Source organism: Vipera ursinii (genome assembly GCF_947247035.1).
Source record: "Vipera ursinii genome assembly, chromosome: 2".
NCBI lineage: Eukaryota > Metazoa > Chordata > Lepidosauria > Squamata > Viperidae > Vipera > Vipera ursinii.
In genome coordinates, this window is record NC_139513.1 from 263,494,083 (window position 1) to 263,521,632 (window position 27,550).

The 27,550-nt window shown below is 37.1% G+C and overlaps 1 protein-coding gene across 3 annotated transcripts in view; it reads right to left on the reverse strand.

Moving 5' to 3' along the window:
* AP3B1 (adaptor related protein complex 3 subunit beta 1) overlaps positions 1–27,550 on the reverse strand; it is a 167,582-nt gene that overhangs the window by 26,299 nt on the left and 113,733 nt on the right. For all 3 annotated transcript variants that reach the window (XR_014491277.1, XM_083353111.1, XM_083353112.1), the window contains exons 23-24: positions 13,402–13,633; positions 12,204–12,288 (exon numbers count right to left, since the gene is read on the reverse strand). Coding sequence is in view for 2 of the 3 variants with exons in the window: in XM_083353111.1 (XP_083209237.1) it covers positions 12,204–12,288; positions 13,402–13,633 (317 nt within the window). In the remaining variant the exon portion in view is untranslated. The remainder of the gene's footprint in view (positions 1–12,203; positions 12,289–13,401; positions 13,634–27,550) is intronic.

Below are 27,550 nucleotides of genomic sequence, written 5' to 3' on the forward strand. Positions count from 1 at the left end.
CACTCTTAGTATTCCTTTCTTCAGGTGCTGTTGCTTTTTGAGTTGTAAGTTTTGTAGTTGCCATTAAAGTTTGGACTTTAAGGTTTTCTATAGGTTGCTTTTGTTGTTCTTTGAAATCTCCTATTTTAGTGTTAGTTTCCACTTCTTCTATTTGGTTTTGGATTATCTTTTCCTCATTTAAAGTCAGAATTTGATTTGGTGGCTTTGAGTTGTCAGATTTTTCTTAAAGTTTGGCTTTAATTTACTCTGTCATTGCCAAAATCGTGTCCAGTATCAGTTTATAGTCAAGTGGTGGGATATATTCATCCATTTCGTTATTGTTTGCAGCTAAGTCTTCCACGGAGGCTAATTTAATAAGAATCAAGGATTATCCACCTCCAAAAGAGTTGTTTTCAGTGTGAGGTGTTCCCACACTTATCTTTAAGAATAATGCCAAGGACAGCTCTGTTATTCAGTCAGCTCTCACAACAGAAAAAAGAAATTTAGTTGCTGTACCACGTTTCGCCACAAGATGTCATCAATAACATATAAAATGCAATGTAAAAACTTTCTATTCTTTGTTTTCGGCAGGGAGCGGCTTAGCGACCAGCCATCTTTATGGCCGGTCTCTTCTTCTTCAGGCCAAAGGAGATTGTCCTGGATTAAAGCGGAGGGCTGCCACCCTTCTGCGATTGCAGGGAAGTCCTTCTCTCGGTAATCACCCCTCCAGGGTGATTTTTGACCCTTTTCAGGGTCCTCCAAAAAAGAAAGAAACGGATGGCCGGAAGCGGACTGTTCCTGCGCGTCCGGAAGTGCTGCACGCGCGAACCAGAAACCCTAAAAAAAAAAATCTTGATCTAAACCTAGAACTTTAGAATTGTCTGGCAGTCTCCATCCAAGAAGTAGTCCAGTTCTAACCCAACTTACTTTCTTTCCCATGTCAGCCAGGGCTAACAATAAAGCTGGACAATTTAAAATAATAACATGCTTGTCAGATAGACTAGGATGCTTTTTGAGTATTAGAAATGCATGAAAATATTATTTTACTGCAGAATGCTAATAGTAAATTGGGAGTCCTCCTAGATTCACGGCTTACCCTGGAAGATCATATAGTGGCCGTGACTAGGGGGGCTTTCGCCCAGGTTCGCCTGGTGCGCCAGTTGCGGCCCTATCTGAACCGGGATGCCCTGTGTATGGTCACTCATGCGCTCGTGACCTCTCGCCTTGACTACTGTAATGCTCTCTACATGGGGCTTCCCTTGAAGACCACTCGGAGGCTCCAACTGGTACAGAATGCGGCCGCGAGAGTTGTCTTGGGAGTTTCCCGGTACTCCCATGTTACACCTTTGCTCCGCGAGCTGCATTGGTTACCAGTTGTCTTTCGGGTGAGGTTCAAGGTTTTGGTAACGATCTTTAAGTCCTTACATGGCATGGGTCCGGGATACCTCAGGGACCACCTGCTGCCGGCATCAACTCCCCTCCGCCCTGTGCGTTCCCACAGAGAGGGCCTCCTCAGGGTGCCGCCAATCAGGGAATGCCGACTGGTGGCCCCCAGGGGGAGGGCCTTCTCTGTGGGCGCTCCGGCATTATGGAACCAACTGCCGGTGGAGCTCCGGATGGCATCAGACCTCCGAACTTTCCGTCGTGGCCTGAAGACCCACCTATTTGAAATAGCTGGTCTGGCCTGACGGGGGATTATGGGTTTTAATTGTTTTAGATTTGTATCACTGTTTTTAACTGGGCATGGGTTTAATCTTTTTTTTAATTTTTGTATTGTCTTTTTTTATATATGCCCTGTGAACCGCCCTGAGTCCCTACCAAGGAGAAGGGCGGTATACAAATTAAATAAAACTAAAACTAAACTAAACTAAATTAGTCCATAATCAATGGAAAGTCCCTTTTATTATCTTTACAAATATTAGTACAATAATTCCTAATGTAAAAATCAATTTGATTAATATCCAAGGTATTTAAATTAACCACAAATATTTGTTATTGATCTGGATAGACTTTTGACCTTATAAATATGAAATGATATTGATTACTAAATAAGTAAATATAATGATAAATATATAAGTGATGCTTCTTTTATTTAGCAGATAAATAGCAGATAAAATAAAAAACTTATTAATATGTTCATTGAGGCTTTGAAAGTAACAATTCTAAAAACCCGCACCACATATTAAAGAAACTAAATCTACATTAAATAGTTAACTTACCTCCCTAGAAGAGTTAACAATTTTTAAAAAAAAGAAACATAAGGATCCTTTGTCTATGGCAAAAATGTTGTGATTTCCCAAAATTTAGCATATTATTAAGTGCTGTATAGCTTACCCCAAGGGTTTAAATTCAGGTGCAAGGCAGTGGAATATAGCAAAGAATGCAATTTTTCAAATTATAAAACCCTCCCTTGCATTATTTAACATTTTGTTTGACAAGAGGTTTGGAGATCCCAACTACCTGGATCCTGGAATTTTTATTATCTAACTGAATATACTGATCTTTATAAATGAATGTGAATATGCTCTATACAGTATGTTGGTTTTTACAAAGTATACATTAAGATTCACTTATCAGTGAGAAATTAACAGAGCAAATTGTTATATACTATTCATGAAGCTAATAAAGCTTGGGGAAATACAGTGGTTATGTAATGCTGCGTTCAACTGTAATATAAAAAGAAAAGGAATTTATCACATGATTTCACACAGACTGAAATAGTGATTGATCATAATTTAATCCAAAAATATTAATTACATTATTTTATATTGTAACATTTTTATTCATCTGATTATCCAAAACTTCAACTGGTGAAAAGTAAATAAAATATGAAGTATTTTAAGAAAACCAGTACTATTATGAATATGCAATATAAACAACTTCCTAACTCTTGTAAAGCATGAGTTGTAACTTTTAAGATTCTTTAATTAAAGAGAAACTACGGTAATTTTTCTTCAAAACATAGCCTAATAAAATAGCATTTATCAAAGAACACTTTCAAACATTTTTATTTCTTTGTTAGGTTTTCCCTCTTTTATCATAATTTATAGAAGGAACCCCTTAATAATTCTAAATGTCTTATTAGTAATTTTTACTTTTTTTATACAGCTTGTTTTTTGCTGAATTACTAGCTCCAATATATTGGTTAGTTTAAAAGTGTAGATTTTGTGATGCAAAACACACAGTCAATGAATGGCATCTAAACCAATTGATCTACCCATTACCATTATCTCCCTCCCCACCCAAGCCTTACTACAAAGCTATTGATTTAAACACTGCCGATCGGTTTCCATTTTCTGATTTTGGGCAGGCTAATTAAGAAAGTGAGTAATTGTGATTACACTGCTTCAGGATCAATTACATTTGATGTAAGACAAAGTTCTCCCTTTTCGAACAATATAAGGAAATAATTATCATCAGAATTGTTTTATGCCGTGAATCTTCCCTTAACTATAAACGAATGCCACATATATTTGGTCCTTGAAATGTGGATATAAAATATTCCAAACAAATGTAAAGTCATTCGAAAGACCAGTGTAGATAAAACATATGCCCTGTTTAGAAAGTGTAAGAGAAAAATCTATTACCTATGATATACAATGTAAGTGGTTTTGGGAAATGGAAACAATTTCTAGTCATCATAAAGACCTTTTACCTTTGTAATACACCAGGACAGAGAGCTGCCAATAGAACTGCAGGCTGCAGAGAACACCACAACATACAACTTTTGGCCACGAGTTCAGGTCTGAATGGCTAGGAGAAACAGGTAGTTTGCTGCTTATTTCCCTTTAGTCCAGCAAAAACTTCTGCAATGATTTTGCGTAAAAGGGCGACTTCTGCACTTCACCATTAAATATGCTGAGCAACCTATTCTCCTTTCTCGTAGAGAAAGATGACAAGAAGATACCTGATGCTGAGTCCCTAGAATGGATGAAATCGTCAACCCTCCTTAGTAAACCAGACACAAAACAATGAGCTAATTGCACATTACTGTAAGACTACATTAACAGAATCTCGCAAATCTGAAGGTACAAACCTCACACCGCCACTTTATCATCTGATCAATTAGGGTGGATCCTTCCTAAGTTTCTTTCTCTGATCGTTTAAGCCCTTGGGACTCTCTCTTCTCTTGTCTGATTGTTTCCTAGGCACCCTCTCTTTTCCTTGTCCACCAAAGTCATTCACACATTTCATTACAGAAATGGAATAGCAGCTGCAATTGTCTCATCAAACTGAGTTTGGGGGAAGTAAGCTCTGAGAAGATTTAAACTCTTCTAGTCATATAAATTTAGTACTTGGGTATTAGTCATTTTCCAGTCCCTTTTCCTGGGCATACAGAGAATCTATTTTGCTGATCTTTCTTCCTGCTTTTATTGCTAGGTTCCTGCCCCGCTTAGGAAGAATATACCTCAATGAAGAAGCGGAGAAGAAACATGTAAAATATTTCTATAGCAAAAACTGTTACATCCCATTCCCTTTTTATTAAGCTAAACTATACTGCTACTTCTATACTTCTACTTAATTCACATTTGACTTGAAAAACAAAACTAATGACACCAGGTTCTATAGGAGATAGCCAGGCTGAGCCTGAGGGCAGGGTCAAAATGCGTCATCAGTTTGGAGTCACTATATTCCCACAAGAGACCTATCTTCAGCCCTCTGGGAATTTCATTTACTTTTAACTAGCACCAATTTATTTATTTATTTATTTATTTGTTTGTTTGTTTGTTTGTTTGTTTGTTTATTTATTTATTTATTTATTTATGGGATTTATATCCCGCCCTATCTCCCGAAGGACTCAGGGCGGCTAACAACAAAACATATAATAAGTACAGAAATTAAGATAAAAATAAAATTAAAATCATCTGTGCAATAAATTAAAATTAAAAATAAATTAAAAATTGTAAATATAATTAAAATGCCTGTCAGTCCAGGTCAGCCAGGTGGAAAAGGAGTGTTTTGAGGCTGCGGCGAAAGGACTGGAGATTTTGGGCCATCCAAAGTTCAGGGGGGAGCTGATTCCATAGGACTGGCGCTCCCACAGAGAAGGCCCTCCCCTTGGGGGTCGCCAGCCGACATTGCCTAGCTGACGGTACCCTGAGGAGGCCTTCTCTGTGTGAGCGTACTGGGCGATGGGAATTCGTTCCCGGCAGCAGATGGTCCTGCAAGTATCCCGGGCCTAAGCCATGTAGGGCTTTAAAGGTAAGTACCAGCACCTTAAATTTCACCCGGAGGGCAACCGGTAGCCAATGCAGCTCACACAATTTACCTTGGCTGCTAGTAGATTCTTGTCTATAAGTAGTAGGAAATTAACTTGCAGTATTTCTGAATACTAGCCAGGCTCATGTTCATTGCATCTGATAAGATTCTTGGTATTATGGTGTAGTTTGGTGTAGTGGTTAAGGCATTGGATTGGAAACTGCAAGGCCCTGAGTTCTAGTCCCACTTTAAAAATAAAGCTAGCTGGGTGCTCTTGGGCCAGTCATATCCTCTCAGCCCTAACGAAGCAGGCAATGGCAAACCACTTCTAAAATCTTGCCAAGAAAACTTCAGGGACTAGTTCAGGTAGTTGCCATAAGTCAACAATAACTTGAAGGTACCCGCTCCAAATGTGTTAAAATAGGAGAAAACCATTTTTTGTTGTTTTTAAACCCCTCCAACTCTAAACTCTAAGCTTAGTTTGAGTTGTGTCATTGGGTTCACATTGCTCAAATCATTAAAATGAAAACACCACTGGTGTCTGAAGCAAATTTATTTACAGTGATGTTACTCACAGACCAGTGTTGAGGAATATTGATCTTTCTTGTTTGTCTAATAGGAAAATAATAAACAATTACTAGGCAATGTTGGTGAAGGTAATCAGTTTTTATATATCACTAATACAGCAGACCTCCCAAAACATAAAGATGATGATATGCATAAAATCAATGTGTTATGCTACATTGCTTATATTCATCACTGCAGAGAATTCTGAAGCTTTCAGGGCTTTAATTCTGAAACTGAATTATTACTATATAGAGAAAGAGGCATTTGAAATGCAAACAGTCTGTAAAAATTAAAAATTTAAAGCATTATATTATTTAACATGAGATCAGTATAATATATACCCATGGCATAGTGACCTTTATAGTAACTCAGCACTAACACTGAATATTGTTATATGAGACACAGGAAAAAGGTAAACTTTTAAATACTCTTTTATAATCTGCAAGAATCTTACAAAATGTTGTATTGCACTGTGGTGCTTTTCCAGTCCCAAAGAAAATGGAAAATCTGGATTACATTTCAATGTAAGGATATAAAATTATATAATCTACGTTCTTTTGCACTGACAACTATAATTCCTTAGCTAGTTGATTTCTACATTGCTACTTTGAATTCAGCAGCAATATAGCATAGCCTAACTGCTACTTATTTTTATTTCAATATCATTTCAATATACTACTATTTGATGGGAATAAATATATAAATCTGTTAAACAAAAAACGAAACAAGGTGTGGGATACATCTGTAATAGAATTCTAGCTTATATTATTTGTAGGAGTTAATTTCCTTTTTCAGTCAGTATTAATACCTTTATGCACTAAATCAGACATGTCAAACTCAAGGCTCAGAGGCCAGATCTGGCCTGCAATATGTTTAGAATTGGCCCATGGGGCCACCCTGGAGACAGCCTCGGCCCCGACACATCCCAGCCCAGCTAGGCATGCACACAGGAGGCAGCAAGAGTAAGGGGGCTGGTGCGCAGCTATGTGATGAGCGCTGTCTTGCCCTGCAAGACCGCCACGAAAGTGGCCACCATGAAGTAGAGCAGCGTGCATAGCTCCAGTAGCAGTGCCACACTTGCCACCGCCTCTATGGCCTACTTGCCAGCCCAGCCTTGCCTACTGGTCCAGCAGCCTGTGAACACTTCCCTTTCACAGGCCGGCCCCCGTCCCATCTTCCATCTGTCCCCACATAGGAAACCCATGGCCACCGGAAAGCACTGCTACCCTCTCCCCCTCTCCTCGTCCTGTCCTGGGTGTGACAGGTGGGAGGCAGGGAAGGAAAGAGGGGGGAGGGAGGGAGGGAGGAAGGAAGGAAGGGCAAATGAGGAGGCAGGGAAGGGGGGAGGGTGGGAGGAAGGAAGGAAGGAGATGGGAATGAGAAAGCAATAAGAAGTCAAGGCAAAAGTACTGGGAGGAAACTGCTTCTTGCAAATTTTCTCCTCCATGCTTCCACAATCAGCTGTGTCGTCCTGCACCTCCTGCTTTGCTGGGATGTCTGTGATTGGAAGAAGAATGTCTCCTTTGGTGTGCTGTGGACATGCACATGCACACAAACCATTCTAAGCTTGGAGACTTTTATCCACATGAGCTTGCAAACTGCCAATCATGCCTGGGCTTGGGGAGAAGGCCCTCTCCTTCCTCTGTGGATGAAAGTCCCCAAATTTGGAATGTGGTCTGTATGTGTGTGCGTGCGCGTGTGGTGCATATGCTTGGCTGTCAGCAGTTTGGGGAGGTGAGGAGCTTGTGGGGCACTGAATTGTCCCCATGTTGAGTTAGCCAGTGTCACTTGTTTCATCTAGACCAGGCCGTCCCGAGTCAGCCACGCCCAGTGAGTGGTGTTGAGCCAGCCATGCCCACCCAGTCATGGCAACCTGGCTGTGACCACCCAGCCATGCCTACCCAGCCACGCCCACCTGGCTACTGTGAGTTGTCATAGTCTTACAGGCTACTGGCCCTTTGACGGCAATCATAATGCTGATGCGGACCTCAGTGGAATTGAGTTTGACACACTGCACTAAATGAAGCCTGGCAGGCATGTCTAGTTGGGAAAAGGATCCTAGTTTGAAAAAGAAATGGATGCCTTCAACAATTTACCCAAGGAACTGTCTCACTCCAATAGGATTGGTCCACTCCACTTGTTCTAGCACAAGGGGCATGCTGCGGACTCTGTCAGTCAAACTATTCCAGCTGGTGGGGTTCATGGCTCCCACCCATCATTGCCCTAGAGGTGACATCTGCCTTTACCCTCTTGGCCTTCCATAAGAACCTTAAAACTGGGTCTGCCAATGGGCCTGGGGACCCAATGGGGGTGTTCCATGTTGGAGGTTGTTAGTGGACTAGAAAGAGCATCTCACCTCTAACCTATAGTATCCTGGTTTGTAACATATTTAATTTGGGTTTATATTTAATATTTTAATGTTACTACTTCTGTTTTTATGATGTGTGCAAGCCACCCAGAGTCACTTGTTAGTGAGATGGGCAGCATATAAATTTAATAAATAAATAAATATCTTCAATAACATCCTCTGTATAGCAGTTCTGGTAGTTATAGAAAATAAAAATATTAAAAGATTACCTTTCCAAACTAAGATTGTAGAGATGTCCTCCCTTCAATTCTCCCCATTTGCACTGTTGATTTCTGGATCTTGGTAAAACAATTTCAGGTGTAGGAAAAGAACATCTATCTAAAATACAATTGTCATAACCTAGGCCATTCTTTTTCAGTAAGAGCAGGGTTTACAGTTATCTGTGACTCAACTGTTCTTCCTTCTGAAGCACTTTAATTTTTTCCTATTTCCCCTAATGAGTACCAGTCTGGTGAAGTGGTTAAGGCACTATGGCTAGTCCTACTTTAGGCACAAAACTAGCTAGGTATCTAAAGAGTCTAGTCAAGCCATTTAAGTTGAATATCTGGAAAATTCTGCCAAAGTCCTGAGTAAGCTGGCACCAATAATTTCTGGCTTATCATAATAGAAGAATGACACTGAGTCTGGATTGATTAACTAAGAAAAATAAGGTGACAGCTGGCTGGTTGGGAGGAAAGCCCTTCGGAGATAAAATCAAGACAGTCTTCTCTGAAAAGACAGAACAGAACAAGCAAGGCAGCAACTTGCCAAGTTGATGAAGACCTTTAGGGAATGTAAGATGGGAGAGAGTGATCTCAAAGTCACAAAACAACTGTCACATGGTTCTAGGAGGAAAAAATTATCCTGATACATGCATATATGGATTCCCAACAGATAGTCAATGGCAATACATTGGTAAATATCCTTAGGGCTGTGGAAAGACTAAAAGAAAGGATAAATAAATGATAACATAAAACTGACCACCTATTTTCACACTAAGTATCCCACTGACAACAAAGAGCATATAATTTACACTGGGTTATGTTTCCTAAGACGAAGAGCAGATTTTCATTCATTCATTTATTCATTCATTCAATACATGGCAGTGATTGCCCTAGAAAAATGCTGCTTTACCACATGTTTTATCTGTTGTTTGGACAAGCTGTGGCTTGGACTAGGAAATTTAAATTTCCCTTTTCTCATCTAATAGATGAATAAAACAAGCAATAGTAACTGCTAATGACAGGTCATACAAGACTGAAGTTTCATATTTTTAAAGGAAAGGGAGATGAATAGCATTTGCCCATTGATTCAAACTTTCAGTCCACAGGAAGTCACTTGATTCAGAGACTGAATCTTGCTTTAAGTGATTTCTATTACTATGATTTTTGGCAATAAATGACAGAAAAAGAATAACATGACTTCTATAGTACTTTATATTTTCTAGTCTAGTAATTATAGACACAGAGGCTGTTTTAGGGTTAGAAAGCACAGGTGAGATACTGTGGACCAGATATCCATATGTACAATTTGAAATCTGCGATGAACTGCTATAACTAAGCTTAAGAGCCATACAAAAAAAGCTGTTAAAACATAGTTTATGTACATAGCCTTCCATCTTTGAAAGAGAAACTCACTATCACTAAGGACTCCTTGAAACCTGAGCAGGCAAGCATTGCACATTCATTTCAAAAACAGGACTAGTGGCTGCTATAGTGGCACAGTTAACATGAAGACATGATAGGTAATCTTACTAGAATCAATGTTGGAAGGGCAATAATGGTAAATAGAACTGCAGGTCATAATCAAATGTGGTTGTGTCAAAGTAAGTTAATGTGTTGAATGTGATCCTGAGTGGAAATCATGTGAGTGATGCACCAAGGATGTCTCAAGATAATAACTAGTGCTATCCATTCAAAGGGAATAATAATATAAGCAATAAAGCCCAAAGTCCATCTCATTTCCAGCTCCAAGAATGGTCATTAAGTGAAATGATGTGATATGACATAAATATTATTCTTGATCTGGTCTGTGAACAATACTTAGAACAATGCTAAGAAAATGGAGATTCCTGAAAATTTGAAGAGAATGGGCGATAAAAGATTGAAAGAGAACAGTTTGGTAAGCCATCTGTGCAATAGTTTGACAATTGAGGAAATTATATATTTGTTCTCCTTTATTCTAAAAAGGGAATGCCTTCTTAAGCTCTCTACATAAGACTGTAATAGTATAGGATGGAGTTGACTAAATGGGTTAATTAATTGCCAATGGCTTTATCCAAGATAAGTGTAGAGGAATCCAGCATTGTTGGATGTAGTTAATACAAGAGCAGTATGGATGACTCTAATATGTATGTTGGCAGAAATTGCTATGATTAATGATGATAATGATGATTCATTATGGCTCAGATGCTTCTTCACATGAGAATATTTTGTCCATTGATGGAACAGGGTAGTTCCAACAGCAAGGGAATGGAAGGATTCAGAACTAAAAGTGATGGAATGAGATAATGAAACTCATGTAGAGATCACGTTTAGTGTTAATGCCACACTATAATGCCTTGGTAAGACCGCACTTGGAATAATGCATCCAGTTTTGGTTGCCACAATGTAAAAAGGATGTTGAGACTCTAGAAAAAGTGCAGAGAAGAGCAACAAGATGATTAGGGGACTGGAGCTAAAACATATAAAGAATGGTTGCTGGAATTGAGTATGCCTAATTTAATGAAAAGAAGGACTAAGGGTGATATGATAGCAGTGTTTCAACATCTAAGGGGTTCCCATGAAGAAGAGGGAATCAACCTATTATCCAAAGCACCTGAAGGCAAGACAAGAAGCAATGGGTGGAAACTAATCAACCTAGAACTAAGGAGAAATTTCCTGACAGTGAGAACAATTAATCAGTGGAACAACTTGCCTCCAGAAGTTGTGGGTGCTCCAACATTGGAAGTTTTTAAGAAGAGATTGGACAACTATTTGTCTGAAATGGTTATAGGGTTTCCTGCCCGAGCAGGGGGTTGGACCAGATGACCTCCATGGTCCCTTCCAACCCTATTATTCTGTTACTCTGTAATTAAACTTTGCCCACATTTACTTTCCTGTCCTCTGTAAAAAACATTCCACATATTCTTACATTTTCTGATTTCCAACTTTCAGGTAATACATAAGATTCTCCTTTAATCTTGTACAGGTAGTCCTCAACTTAGGCTTCTTAGTCATTCAAAGTTACAATGGACTTCTCTGAGGGTATCCCACTTATGACCTGGTTCTGAAGTTCCAACAGCCATTCCCCATAGTTACATGACAGTTTTACTGAGAACCCTCATTTGCTTCTGGATCTTGCAATATCAGCCCATGGTGAACCATTGGTTTGCTTCAGGTGGTGCTCGCTTAACAACTGCCTCAAAAAAAGGTCGTAAAATTGGCCATAAAATCACATGAATGGCCTTATTTATAACCATTAGGACTTATGAGCTCTGTTATGGTCATAGATCCAGTGCTACCTGTACTTGCAGTTTTTTCTCACAAGCTCTCAATAAATAATTCCCCCAAGTATGTAACATCTGGCTGAGTTAGCTTAATTTACTACCTAAAATTATAAAGCTTTGTGAAGCTCAGCAACTCACTGTAGAGGTTCTTCTTATTCTTCTCCAGAAAGACTTGGTACTTGGTACATCTAACAATGATTACTGCATAAAAATAGTAGATTGCACTTGAAAGAATGGCTCTGAAAATGTTATTTGTATATTTTAGTCCTGCCTTATGGATTAATGCCAGCTGGATGACTTTGGGCCAGTCTCTCTCAGCCCAACCTACCATGCAGGGTTGTAGTTGTGGGTAAAATAGGAAGAGGAAGGAGTATTAGGTATGTTCACTGCATTGAGTTATTTATAAAACCAATAAAGGCAGGACATAAACATAATCAAATTAATAAACATCATATGACTATGCTATTTTTTTAAAAAAAATAAAGGTAGAAAGAACTTTTGCACCTCAAAATTGAATATACTGATCAACCTGAAAGATAATACATTAGCATAGGATATCAATGTTATTCATTTACGCTGCATATAAGTAATTTGTTTTTGAAATGCCATTATAGAATAACTTACCATAACTGGAAACTTGCAGCCTGTGTAGAATCACAGAAGTCAATTCCTACTGGAACGGTAATAGATTTCCCAGGTTCAAGGGATTCTAATAAACACAATGTTGTGAACATTTCACTAAGCATTGAATAAGTTTCAGAAAAACCATCCTATCAATATCTAATCCTATCTATATTTATATATCTCTATGTGTCTGCTAAAGTAAGTTATCAGCAAGAAATATGAGCAAATACTCAAATAATGTCAATGTATAGAAGCTATCTTTATTTTACTTTTGCCTGATTTAGCTTTTGAGATTTAAAATGATGTTTATTTGTCAAGGAAAATTACAATTTGAATAAACCATCTGTCAACACCCTGAGAAGCTAAAGGAAGATACATTTATAATTTTGCAAGCCTGTATCTCTATGATATATATCAGAGATACTATTACGGCATCATTAATGTTTTTATAACCATAGAAATTAATTAACTGCTCAATTTTAAAAAATGAAATATAGAAATATGGAATATGGAAAAGGAAACTACAGAGAGAGATGGGAAAATTGTCACATGGTTTTAAAAATATTTTAAACAACAGATAGCAAGAAAATAGTATTTAATACCTTACTAGGTGGGGAGGAGAGGAGAGATGGGGATGAAGTAGGAAAAGTTCTATTATAACTGCAGGACTCCGCTATGTTTGAGGGTATAATCCAGAGCATTTTATCACTGCTATTTGGTGCACGCGTCTGTTCCTAACGAGAACCCCCAAATGACAAAACATGTGCTAAAGGCTAACTCTACCCTTTTATATTTGTCTCATAATATTCTGTACGTAAAAAATAGAATTTGCATCATGATGTCATACCACAAATTTTGTATAAGGCCCCCTGTAAATAGCTTATGCTATTTACTTTGCAGTGATGTGCTATTTTATATGAAACTACTTTCTAAAAATGTACTACAAGCTTACATCTTAATCATGCCTGCTCAGAAAAGAAACTGTTTAGAAAACTTATAAATCAGGTCAGATTACAAAATATTTCAATGGCATTGCAAATATAATCATGTCTTGCATCATAAAACATTCAGTAAATATAAAATGCTAATTAAGAATTGAACTAAGTTGATAAATACAATTGTGATTTTTAAAAACCATCCAAATCAGTACTTTTTAATTTATACAATGATGTCGAGAGAGTTTTAAGAATTCAATTACCTATTGAATTAAATACATGCATTCTCATGCCAGCTGGCAGCTTCTTTTCACTTAAGTGGATATTCTCTATCTTTTGGTCTGTGGTGTTAGTCAGCGTCACCTGTACAGATACCATCTGATCACTGTAAATGCATGGATGTCTTGAGAAGTGATAATTGGCTGCTAATCCTTTTCCACTCATTCGGTGAAGGAGTTCATGAGATTTCATTGGCACAAAGAAAGGTGCACTGACCTGTTATATATGAAAAACAAATTTGTAATTATAGACTACTAAATAATTGTGAACAATCAAATATGCCCTCTGGCCACCAGCCAACCCCATGGCTATCTGTTCCTCTGCACTTCCCACACAAGGCCGCAGAACCATGTTTTAACTACTTTTTGGAATGCTTGGGGGGGGGCTTTGCCTCACCCCTGAGGAGAAAATATTCTACAGAGTGGGGGCAATGGCAGAGAAGGCTCTCTTCCTAGACCATGCCAGTTGGAGTTCTTTAACTGTCAGGGTCTGCAACATACCCTTCCCTGCCTGATTGGATGGAATGGGTCGATGTAAAGGGACAAGGATAGCTCTATAGGTTGCTTGGCCCCATCAGACAAGTGCAGCTAGCATTTCATGAAATTCTGTTTTACTTGATCAGACTGAATATTATTCTCAGTTGAAATATCTCTGATATTTTTAATAAGAAGCAGTAAATTATCAAAGCCATTTTAAAATCACAATGGAAAACCATTCCTTTTGACATTTTGGAAGACCTTAAAGACCTGGCTATGTTATCCTAGGGCAGGGGTGTCAAACTCAATTTCATTGAGGGCCGCATCAGCATTGCGGTTGCCCTCAGGGGGCCGGGTGGGTGTGGCTTGGGTGGGCGTGGCCTACTGGGTGGGCATGGCTAGAGTGCATATGGCCTACTGGGTGGGCGTGGCCAGCTCTACATCGTTCGCATCAAGGGTGCCTATGGGGGCCTGGGCAGGAGTGGGACAGATCTGAGGGTCTCTGGCAGAAGGAGGGTCTCTGGGCCAGGGCCAAGGCAGTGGGGGCCGTTCCCTCACTGTTTCCAGGATGGCTTCGCGGGCCGCATGAAACCACTTCGCGGGCCGGATCTGGCCCCCGGGCCTTGTGTTTGACACGTCTGTCCTAGGGGCTTCCCAGGAAAGATGGCTCCATTGCTGATCTGGTTATTCTTATCCTCTCTTTGCCTAGGGTTTGTAGCTCTGTTTTTTTATAATGTATAGCTGTTAAAGTGTTTTTTATATCTTTTATATGGTTGCTTTTATATGTGATTTTATCCGCTTGTTGTGCAGCACTCAGTCACCTTTGGTGAGATAGACAGCTATATAAATTTGATTAATTAATAAATAAAACAACAAGAAAATAAATGTCAGAGAGTCACTGGCTTCCCCATTGACTTTGCTTGCTGAGGCTTTCTGACAAGCAATATCAATAGGGAAGCCAGATTCACTTAAAACTGTGTTACTTCCTTAACAACTGTAGTGGTTAACTTAACAGCTGTGGTCGTAAAATGGGACAAAACTCACTTAACTACTGTCTTGCTTAGCAACAGAAATTTTGGGCTCAATTGTGGTTATCAGTATAGCATAGGGTAATGAATATGTTATTTGACTAAATAAATATTTTGTTAAAGTGTTTGTAGAGTGCTTCTTATTTGTACAAAGCCTAATGTGATTTAGAATTGCAGTGAAATGGTTATATTAAATTGATTAAAAATACTAATAAGTGCAGTGGAAAAATAAACCTTAAAAATGAGTTTTCATGAAGCAGCTAAAACATCCCAGTGTGCAGGCTTGGTATATTGCAAAGGGAAAATAATGGAAAGTAATTCCAAAAATATTGAGATTCTAGTTCTCTGGGCTTGGTTTTTCTTGCAGACATTTCATTAGTACACTAAGTTACATCATCAATACTCTGGCATAGGAAAATGAGATCTAGTGGTTGATTATATATAGCAGCTTTTCCTACCAATCCTATGTGGATATGGGGGTATTGTTTTTCTTTGATTGCTCTTGCTTGTCTGGTGCTGTTTCCTGCGTCTCTGATTATCTAAGCTGTATAGTACTTTAGCATGAATTATGGTACTCAAGACAATTTTCAACTGACAATGGATGGAACTATTTCTTTTAGGACTGGTTCAAATAGACAAATACAGGACTTAATGCATTAACATGCATTTAGTTATACTATGATAACCAACAACAAATCCCACTGACATACGGTTAAGAAAATTGCCTATATACTTTTGTATGTTTTGGGAAAATAACTAATCAATTCAGTAGACATATTAAAGAAAATCTATGTGTCTGTAGATATAGAGACAAGCCACACATATTTTATCAGTTTATTACAGTAAGCAAATAAGCGTGGAATGAGAGTGCACATAACTGTCTACTTAGTGCTTACTGAAACATTTATAAGAGCTGTTATTTCACTAATAACAGACAGACAGCATACAATTTTAGAAAGGAAAAAGCTTCATATTTTCAACACTTCACTAAAAAGCAACTGAAGAGTGTAAAATGAAAAATATTCTGTGCAGTTAGCTGGTAATGGACCATATTATCAACTCAAGTTAGATTTATATGATACAAACTAATCACTAATAGTTATTTTATGATATGGCATGTCTGATTTTTAGGGGTAGATTTAAGATTAAAATCATAAAATGTTTAACGCCACTGCTTAAGATGACTGAAATATAGATTAAAAACAAAAAGAACATGTACAATTAAAAGTGCTAAACTCTGAGATAGTTTTGCAAAAATATGCAATCCAGAAGTCAAGTGAGGGCAAATTAATGTGCTGCAATGAAAAAAGTCATCTTGCAAATTAGTTTTGGAGCTGAATTGTATTATAGCTTTCTGTGACCTAGCTATATATATAAAAGCATTCCAAAACTTTCCCCAATCTTATAAATTTACAAAATCATTCCAGATCACTTATCTTTATGACAAAATTCAGAAAATATTTTAAAGTTTCAGAATCAAACAGGCCTAGAGTTTGTATTAGCATTACAAGCACAGAGACAGAAACTGACACAGTACTACTAGCTTAAAACATTGTGTCTTTCTGCACAAGAGTTAAGGATTCCAAAAGTAAAACACCTGAAATAAAAAAGGACCACATTGTACAACCTGGAACCACATGTTCTACCTTCCACCTAGGGGAAACCCACTAAGCACCAGTTAAATTATCTCTTGCTGTCCTCTCTGGGACTGCAAAAACATAATGCTAGCAAGCATATATACATGCCATCCACTCCATTGGGCTTGGCAGATCAGAAGTTGAGAGACATTTATTTCCCTATATAGATTGCTATGTATAAAGTATTGAACTGATGTAAAAATTGAAGCTTAAAAAATTACATTTCTCTCTCTAGGTCACAAAGTATTCATTATTACTTGTGCATTCAGAGACTTAATTCATTTTCTCTCAGTACTTTGAATATGCATTTTAATTAAAATTACTACTTTTCCAAATGAAAATATTATTGAATTGCAAATTTGTTCTGTTGAGTCATGCCCAGAAAGTTTTGTTTTAAGTACAGGTTATAGCTTTTCATATGGTTTTATCATACCCATATTGAATATATGAAACTGTAAGAAAGTGTTATCTGACTCTCTCCAATATATTAATTGCAATTAAGTTATTGTTTAATATCACCAAACTCCCCCCAAAAAAGATGGATGATCTTGAATATGCTTGGATTCAAATTCTTGGGTAAGAATAAACCAGCCAAGAGTGTTTTTTAGACCAAACTGAAGTAATGCTGGTCAGTAGGACATCTGTTTTAAGAATTTAGATTCAATTGGCTTTTGAAGTGGTTACACTACACACTTAGGAGGGTGTTCCTTGAAACTATACTACCAATCTTCAGAACTCAATAGTTGTTTCCACAACTTGATTTTGTGTGTAACTATTTGCTGTTCTTACATCAATATGAAATAGTCCCTTATGCTCTGGCCATTACTGTAATGCATTTAGAATGTTGCAATGCCATCTATATACAACTCCTTTTAGAAGTGTTGAGAGTTTGAACTGGTTAAATGTGTTATCTAGACTGTTTACTCTTGCTGGCATCGTGTTCATGTCACTCCAACACTGGAAGTTCTACAACGGCTCACAGCTCTTTTCTGCTCACAATACATAGTGCTGTTATTATAATTTCAAACATTTCAAACTAGAAACTGCTTGGGTCTTGACTATATGAGGGACTTCCTGGTTCATGATGAACTACCCCTATTACTATGATTTATGTATTAACATATAGAAATCCTGAGTATAATCAGCATTCTGATGAAATTCCAATCCAACTCTGTTGTCCTAACAGAGTAGGTTAACGCTATTCAGTAACAAAAAGTATACTATAGGCCATCACCATCCCTTTTGTGGCCCTTAGCGAATCTCTCAAAATGCTACACAAAGCCAATGGCACACCTGTAAATGATTCAGAGTTTAAGGTCCTTTGAGTGGTCTGCTTATATATATATTGTCCTAATAAGCTGAAATTGAAATGATTTAATCATTATTTAGATCAGCATGCTAGAAATGATCAGTACGATATCAGAGAAACATAAAAAGAATATAAAAATTTTAGTGTATTCATTAGTCGTAGTTCGTATTTGTCACCAAAGAAATTGTCTAAAATTTCTTATAAAGGTGAATGCCCTTTAAAGGATCTAGTGGCTTGGGGGTTTTTTTAGATCCATTTCTGAACTTAGAAGTACAAGAGGCACCCATTATTATTTCAGCTGATATGACATGTGAATGAATTGGTTTCACTACAGTAGCCCATGCTGCAGTGACTCTTTGTCATATATCATTCCCTCTTTCTCTCTCTTGAATTCAGTACTGTAATTCTTAAAGGTTTGTGAACCGTTTTGAATTTTCAGTATTTCTGCATAAATACAACTTAAAGTATTATCTGTTCTCCACACAAGTCCTAATACTAGATAAAGAGTACCAAGTGAAATATTTAAGCATCATTGTGTCTCATGTGTGTATGTGCACAGACGTTATACAGTATCCACATGCTGAAACTTCACCTTGCACAAAATACTGTGGTAACATTACTGATTGGAATTGGATAATATGGATACAACATACAATTTATTTATTAACTTCACTCAAAGTGTTGCTTTCAATTTCTAAAGTCCTTCTCTGCTTGGGATCACAGTGCTTGAAGAAACTTCTCTTCCCATATATCCCATATGTTCGTGCTCATGCTTTAATATCAATATATTTTTTAGAAAAATCTGAAGCAGTATGCAAAAAGTTTCAAATAAATATTAGACTTTCACCTGGGTTAAAATAATCCATTGGGTAAAAAACTCCATATTCATATATTGATTTCAAAGGAATACATCTCCAATATAACTGTTAACCTAACATCCCATTATTTATTATTATTTTTGTAAGCAATCACTAAGCTGGTGATTACAGTGTAGCAAAAAATAAGCCACTTTCAGGCATCATTTAAAGAGCATGGTGGAAAAAAGAATTAGTGCAGATGTAATTATTATGATTGGTTAATTGTGTGGGATCCATGATTTAATCATTAGGCCCAGTAAAGTCAATATTACTTAAATTAATCATTCTTAAGTATGATTAGGCCTAGATCCAACTTTCATTTATCAATTTGATCTTAAAAACTGTAGCAAAAAGATGTCATGCTCTTGGCAATGAAAAACAAGATTCTCACAAACCCTCTCCTTTATTTAAAAGAGAAAAGAGATGACATTATAGAAATCTTGATAGCTGATACTTTTACTTCAGCTCCTCATCTACATTAGGTTTACTAGGAACTTCTTATTTCTCTTGCTACAGCCTTTTAATAGACAGGGAGGTACCTATTTGCCTGATGATCGAGGAATGAGAAATATTTTGAAATATTTTGTAATCTGTCATCTACCCATTCCGGTACTGAAAAATTCACAGCAAGACTTATCTAAATCTATGAAGCTATTATAGAGCTCACACACTGATAAAAATTCCAACATATTTTGAGATATACATTTAGATGAGGGACATTTGGAATTCCTCATAAAAACATCATATCCTTTACATATTAATCATAACTTACCCAAAGCAAACCTGAGTTTCATATTTTTATAGGACACCTTCTATCACCCAAGATGGTCACATCTTAAATGTAGCATTGGATTGCAGCAAGTTAGCATGTTTATACCAGTGCCTATGAATTTTATACAGCCCCAGAGATTTTTGTAAGTGACAGAAGAGAATGGTGCTTTGCAACCTGTTAACTTTTCTTCCTTGCCAGCTTATTAAAGAAAAGACTTTAACCCATTTCTCAAACTCCTAAAATTCAGTTGGATCCATGAATCTGATAGTCAACAAACAGTGGCAACAACAAAAAAAACCCTTTTATACAGGCAGTGATATGTTCCAAGAGCAACTTACATAGTTTAGAGGTAATATGCTGTACTATGACATAGGAACTACAGACAAACACTCAATTCAGAGCACAATTTTGTATATCCAGAGGGAGATATTTAAATCAGTGCATCTGGTTTGTTGCAGGGAAAGATTATGCAATATTTTGTATGTGAAATTATTAGTGGTATATTAGGTAGAAGACAGGAAGGCCTGGAGGAACATTGTCCATGGGGTTGCGATGGGTCGGACACGACTTTGCAGCTAACAACAACAAAGGTAAATATTATTCAAAAAGACCAGGACTTAATTATAAATGCAATCTATCTGGTGCCACTGGTATTACCAATTCTGACTCTAGTAAATATAGGCCTATACTTATGAATACATTTCCTTGAATTAAGTTTGTACTTTGCCACTGACCATTATTTTAATTTCACATTTTTGTTTGAATTCTTTGCTTTTACAAGCACCATAAAGGTCTACAGGGGAAAAAGCTTCAAGCTGCATATTATCTCTACTGACAAACTCAACATTTTATGAAGAGCTTCTGCTCACTCTGACATCTCCTTTCCTTTTGTAAATAAGAAACAATTCATTTTGTAGCCTTGACTTTAAAGCCCAGCCTTTTCACTTTTTTTTTCTTTTTCTAAACAAGTGACAAAGAACAAGGAAGCTGATTGAAGGGGTCCATTATGTATCAACTTAAAGAAAGGCAAAGTGATTGATGAAACTAGCAGTCACCTTCACTGCTAACTACTGCACCTGTATCCTTTTTGTCAAATGACCTGAAAATCCTGCTGACAGTTTCACATTCACTACAAGGATACACTGCAGTTTTGAATACTTCTATTTGCCTTCAAGACTTCCGTTATAAGTTTTTAGAACCTAAATTGGGTTTTCAAACTTTTCAATCATACATTATTGAACCTCCATTTTCATGGGTTACTGCACAAACTGCCTTGGAAGAACTAGTACTAGTAGGCGAAATGTAGCCTTATCAAAATTATTTAACATTGAATAATGCAATGCCTGCTTATTAGATCAACAAAATACTTTATCTACAAAAGGTGTTAATTTGAGATAATTACTGCGTGGACTCTTTTTCTATTTCTTAAAATCCCCAGGTAATAAATTTAAAGTATGCAATATTATTTTTAGGTTATCAATAATTATTTGAATTCATTATATTTAATTGGATTGCATAGAAAACTATCAGGGTCTTTCTGAATAAAAGATTTGTTGTTCTTCTAGTGAAGAAGCCATTTAATATATTTCCTCAATGTGGGAATCCAAACTACCAATAATTCTTCTGTTCTATATCCCATTAGGAAAAAAGTGGATGTTGTTGTTGTTAGCTGCGAAGTCGTGTCCGACCCATCGCGACCCTATGGACAACATTCCTCCAGGCCTTCCTGTCCTCTACCATCTTCTGGAGTCCATTTAAGCTCACGCCTACTGCTTCAGTGACTCCATCCAGCCACCTCATTCTCTGTCGTCCCCTTCTTCTATTGCCCTCGATCTTCCCCAGCATTAGGCTCTTCTCCAGGGAGTCCTTCCTTCTCATTAGGTGGCCAAAGTACTTGAGTTTTAGCTTCAGGATCTGGCCTTCTAAAGAGCAGTCAGGATTGATCTCCTCTAGGACCGACCGGTTTGATCGCCTTGCAGTCCAAGGGACTCGCAGGAGTCTTCTCCAGCACCACAGTTCAAAGGCCTCAATTCTTTGGCGCTCAGCCTTTCTTATGGTCCAACTTTCACTACCATACATTGCAACTGGAAAGACCATAGCCTTGACTATACGCACTTTTGTTGACAGGGTGATGTCTCTGCTTTTTAGTGTGCTGTCTAGATTTGCCATGGCTTTCCTCCCCAGGAGCAAGCGTCTTTTAATTTCTTGGCTACAGTCCCCATCTGCAGTGATCTTGGAGCCCAGGAAAATAAAATCTGTCACTACCTCCATTTCTTCCCCATCTATTTGCCAGGAATTGAGAGGGCCAGATGCCATGATCTTGGTTTTCTTAATGTTAAGTTTCAACCCAAGTTTTGCACTCTCCTTCTTCACCTGCAACAAGAGGCTCTTTAGTTCTTCTTCACTTTCTGCCATTAGAGTGGTATCATCTGCGTATCTTAGGTTGTTGATATTTCTTCCGGCAATCTTAATTCCAACTTTTGATTCATCTAGCCCTGCCTTTCTCATGATGTGCTCTGCATATAAGTTAAATAGGCAGGGCGACAGTATACAGCCTTGCCGGACTCCTTTCCCAATTTTGAACCAATCAGTGGTTCCGTGTCCAGTTCTCACTGTTGCTTCTTGACCCGCATATAGGTTTCTCAAGAGACCAATAAGATGGTCTGGTACTCCCATCTCTTTAAGAACTTGCCACAGTTTGTTATGATCCACACAATCAAAGGCTTTAGCATAGTCAATGAAGCAGAAGTAGATGTTTTTCTGGAACTCCCTAGCTTTCTCCATGATCCAGCGTATGTTGGCAATTTGATCTCTAGTTCCTCTGCCTCTTCGAAATCCTGCCTGCACTTCTGGTAGTTCTCGATCCACATACTGCTGAAGTCTAGCTTGTAGAATTTTAAGCATGACTTTACTAGCATGAGAAATGAGTGCAATGGTGCGATAGTTTGAACATTCTTTGGCACTGCCTTTCTTAGGAATTGGAATGTAAACTGATCTTTTCCAATCCTGTGGCCACTGTTGAGTTTTCCAAATTTGCTGGCAAATTGAGTGTAGCACTTTTACTGCATTGTCTTTTAAGATTTTGAATAGCTCAGCTGGAATACTGTCACCTCCACTAGCTTTGTTGTTGCTCAGCTTTTCTAAGGCCCACTTCACTTCACATTCTAGGATGTCTGGCTCGAGGTCAGTGACCACCTCATTGTGATTATCAGGGACGTTAAGCTCATTCTTGTATAGTTCTTCTGTGTAATTTTGCCACCTCTTCTTAATCTCTTCTGCCTCTGTTAGGTCCCTGCCATTTTGGTCCTTTATCATGCCCATTTTTGCATTAAACGTTCCCTTCATTTCTCCAATTTTCTTGAAAAGATCTCTGGTCCTCCCTATTCTATTGTTTTCTTCTATTTCTTTGCACTGTTCATTTAAGAAGGCATTCTTATCTCTTCTAGCTATTCTCTGGAATTCTGCATTCAAAAAGTGGATAAACTAGTTCAAATTTCAGCAAAGAGAAATCCACAGCTGATTAAGACAATGAACAGTAGTTTTTCCCCCCAGTAATGTCCTACATATGAATACAAAATTGAAAGCTGCACCTACATTCCTTTTTCACCAAATTTGTAATGAAAAGAAGCTAGCATGTGTTTATGACCTAAATGCCTTTAACCTAGAAAACCTATTAAACCAGGAGTGGGGGGGAGATGACTTTTAACCTGTGAATGGAAGAGCAATTGATTACCTGCTGATTAAGCCAATTAAAACTTCTATTATTAACAAGTAGTTAATGTTTATTTACTAGAATCACTTTTTATACAATTATTAACTCTAGGTTTTTTCCTTCGTATATAAAAAGCTTACTTAATACATTTATTACTAAATTCACTACTATGTTCTTTTTATTTTCTTTTAAAATCCACCAGGCAATAGGATACTTGAGAGGCCAGAAAATCTCCACAGGAGCTGGTATGTTCTGTGTGGGACACAGCACCATTTCCTCTGGGCATTTATTACCTGTTAAAAACCAATCTTTTGGTGAGTGGCAGTTCAGGGTTTTTGAGAGCAAGCTGCAATATTTCTTCAGGTCTGCAGAGTCATAATTAAAGCTGAACTGAGTGGAATTGGAGAGGGAAGGTCAGCAAGGTGCCGTATGAGAGATGAGGCTGGGCTGATGGGCACCAAATGAACAAATTATGATGGGCCCCACTCAATGTGATGAGGTCAAATGCTTGTTTCTACCCACTGACAGTTCAATTTCCCTGCAATGTCTCTCGGTTCTCTATGAGCTAATTATGAATGAAAAGTTATCAACTGCCTGCACCAAAAGCTACTTAAATACCTTTTCTCCAAGCTTTTAATGTCAAAATATTGTAAAGAACAGCATTTGAGCCAGTTTTTGAGCCAAACAATGCTTGGGTTTATCTAAATATCAAAGAAAACCCTCATGTTTTTGTAAGTTACAGAATATATGAGACATGTTTACCAGCTGTTGCCTGCTTAGAAAAAGTATTAATTTTATAAAGCAAACCATTTCCATAACAATAGCAATATTGACTTCAAATGTTTTTGGTATCACGGGCTGGATAATTTTCAAAAGTGCTCTATCTTTCTTGGGATGATGCCATTGAATTACTATATTTTAAGCATCAATACTCCTACGTATCCTAGCATACAAGTGTATTAAACAACTGATTACACACCAGTCAATTTGTTTGATCAAAACTTGCTTTAAGAGACAGTTTTCTATTATTTTCTTTGCAAATGTTAAGAACAAAAGTTTTTAACTGTTCTGAATCCTATGACATCTGACAAAATAAAATTTCGTCAATGTTAAGATGTCAGCAGGAAATAGATCATTTAAAAAGATACGGTATACATCTATTGAAAATATTTTCCAAGTTACTTCAAAATGAATTGAAAAATATATCATAGATAATTACTGCTTGAACATAAGATTTCCCTATTCTTTAAACTTTGTTATGTACAGGCCAGGTACACAAGGTAAACCATACTCACACAAAAACAGGTCTTACAATAGCCAGCTATTTTACATCCCTTTATCACAATAAAGTATTACTATCATGAAAAGAAAAACAGTTGCAAGAATCTTCTAATCCCTATATTTATTAACATCATATCAAGTATGTTTCAAAAGCTAACCCATTAATAAGAATAAATACTGTGTTGGGTTTGTGTGTTAGGTTTGACTATTCTGTTTTAACCAACCTTCTTGGTTTAATGGCAATCATTGTTTTTTTTTAACTGCTGTCAGTGATTCTCAAAGTATCAGCTGATTGCTGAATTTAGAGAACTATCTTGTTAAACACAGCTGATCAAGAAATATCACAATAAAATTATTGTTGTATCATCTTCATCTTTAAGTAGCACAATTAACAGCAGAGAAATGCAGTTCATTCATTACAGAACCTTTCAGGAAGTTGATTTTTTCTAATTCTGATTGTAATTGTATTGTTCTAATATTGTATTATAAAGGCAGCTGCTTGCCTATCATTTGTACTTTCCTCGTTAATCCTGACTCAGTGAATTAACCTTTAATTACTGCTGTTAAAATTGAAATGAGCCTCTTGTCTGACTGGGGCTGCCCCCTTTCAGTGCATGATTCTGATGAAAATTTTTAGGGTCAATGAATATGTCCCATGTCATGTCTGATAGATGCTAAAGATGTGAGGACGTAAATGTTACCTTAGAAAGATGTGATTGAAATTTTAAAGAGACTACTCCTATTGACAAAAATGTTGGATCTTCATTTTCCAAAGAAAATATCAACAAGGATAAAACAATGATGAAAACTGCATTTTTTACATTTTATATCAAAAATATTTGAAAGCAGTCTTGTACTTAAATTTGCTATGACTTATATGTGACTATAGATAAGTGAATTATCTGGAAGAATAAGGTAGCACTACTATCCTAATTTCATATAGATTTATGTTTTCTGATACGTATAAACTTTAAATAGAAATATATTGAGAACAACCATACTTCAGTAAATATATTTCCATATGTAACACTTAAAATTTCTGATGTTGTCAGAATAAGGTTCAAATATAAGCAATCTTAATTCTATTAATAACTTTGTTAGTATAAGCAATCTTAATTCTATTAATAACTTTATGTTAATTAAGTTGGGCCTTTTTAATTTTAAAGGATACAAAAATTGGAAAGGTATTGTAACAAAACACAATAGTTTATAACTTGAATCTATAATTCACTTGAAGAGAAATCACTCCACCTGACAAAGGGTTTATATGATTCTAACAACTGCAAGTAATTCTCCTTGTTATGAAAGTTAAGCCATATTCAATAGAAGGTTTATATATAAGGATCTGTTTCCATATTGTGAGTGGTAGTTGCTTTGGATAGCAAACCAAATCTAATGAAATATACCATATAGATTTGCTCTTGATTCTACATTTTGTACTGACGATTTTCAATGAGCAACATTACCTAAAGTATTAGAACAGCAGTCCCCAACCTTTCCAGCTTGGTGGCCTGGCCCAGTGCGGGGTAGGGGGACGCGTGTGAGTGGTAGTTGCATGCGCACACAGCTCCATTTGTGTGAGTGGCCGGCAACTGCGCCCGCCAGTCACACAAATGGAGCTTTGGGCACAAAGGAGGGTGCTTGCGCTCACACACAAAGCTCCACTCGTGTAAGCGGCAAGCACTAGAGAGCAAAGCTTCAGTCACATGAGTGGAGGGGTACTTGTGCTTGAAGCTCCATTTGCACAAATGGAGTTTTGCGCACAAGCGTCCAAGCCACAGCTCATGCAAGTGGTGCTTCACACACGCATGCTTGCCCCTCTCTCCTGTGACCCGGTTTTGAACAGGCTTCAGCCCAGCATTTGGGGACCCTGTATTAGAAGAATAATTTCTTGCCTTAATTCAAAAGAATATAATTTCAAAAAGATTAGTCTTTATGAGCACAAATCAAAATTGATCAACTTTGTTGAAGAAAGCACAGAATTGTATCCTAATTTCAAATAGATGTTAACTTAAACTGAAATGCATGTCAACTCAAACTGGATAGGAAAGTTGATCTACTTTTAGTTTCCCAAAGAAAGAAAATCATAAGACTGTAATCACAAAATTGAGGAACAGATTTCACACTATGTTTACTGACTGTATTAAAATCTAGTCATGGAATCAATCCAGGAGGCAGTCCTGGAGATAATTCTATGAAGTGCTAGAAGTTAATGTTTGATTGAAGCAATGAGTCAAATATTGACAACAACCTTAGTTCTATTAGATTACATAGGAAATTATTAAAGAAACCTAACATAGAAACATTTAATTGTGGCCAAATCTGTAATTTGGAATCACTTTTTATTTTCCTTGTATTTCAAAGAAATACAAGTAAAGATAATAATCACAGCTGATATCTTCCCTAAATCATATTTTTCCTCATGATCTACCTGGCTATTTAAATGTGTTCTATATAAGGCCATACTTACACAATTTTTGATGATGCAAAGTGTACCACAAAATTTCTCTATCATATCAAGATCATACTGCTGTGACTGAGAAGATATGCATTTTGTATTCAAATCAAGGTGCTATATTAATATTAAAATCATTAGCAAAACCAGATAAGAGCCTAACTATCTAAAGGAGTGCTTCAAGAACCGGTCTGGTTATTAAGATCTGCAGAAGATCTTTGGGGGCATCATTATTCAAAGAGTTCTATTTCCCTGACATAGAGCAATTTGGCCTTGCTCCAAATTGTGGAGCATTATCCTTTTTGATTTAAAATTGATTTCCAACCTTGCTTTGTTTGTTTTTAAAGCTGATGCATTCTATAAGGACAAAATGTTAAATAGAAATTATAAAATCAAAACTAAGATATGACTCTTTAAATTAGCTGCTTAAAACATTTTAGTTATTTTAATATTTCATCTGTTTTAGGTGCTTTTCATATTTCTATAATAACAACAACAATAATGATGATGATGATGATGATGATGATGATGATGATAGGAAGGGATTTTGGAGGTCATCTAGTCCAACCCCCTGCTCAGGCAGGAAACCCTATACAATTTCAGACA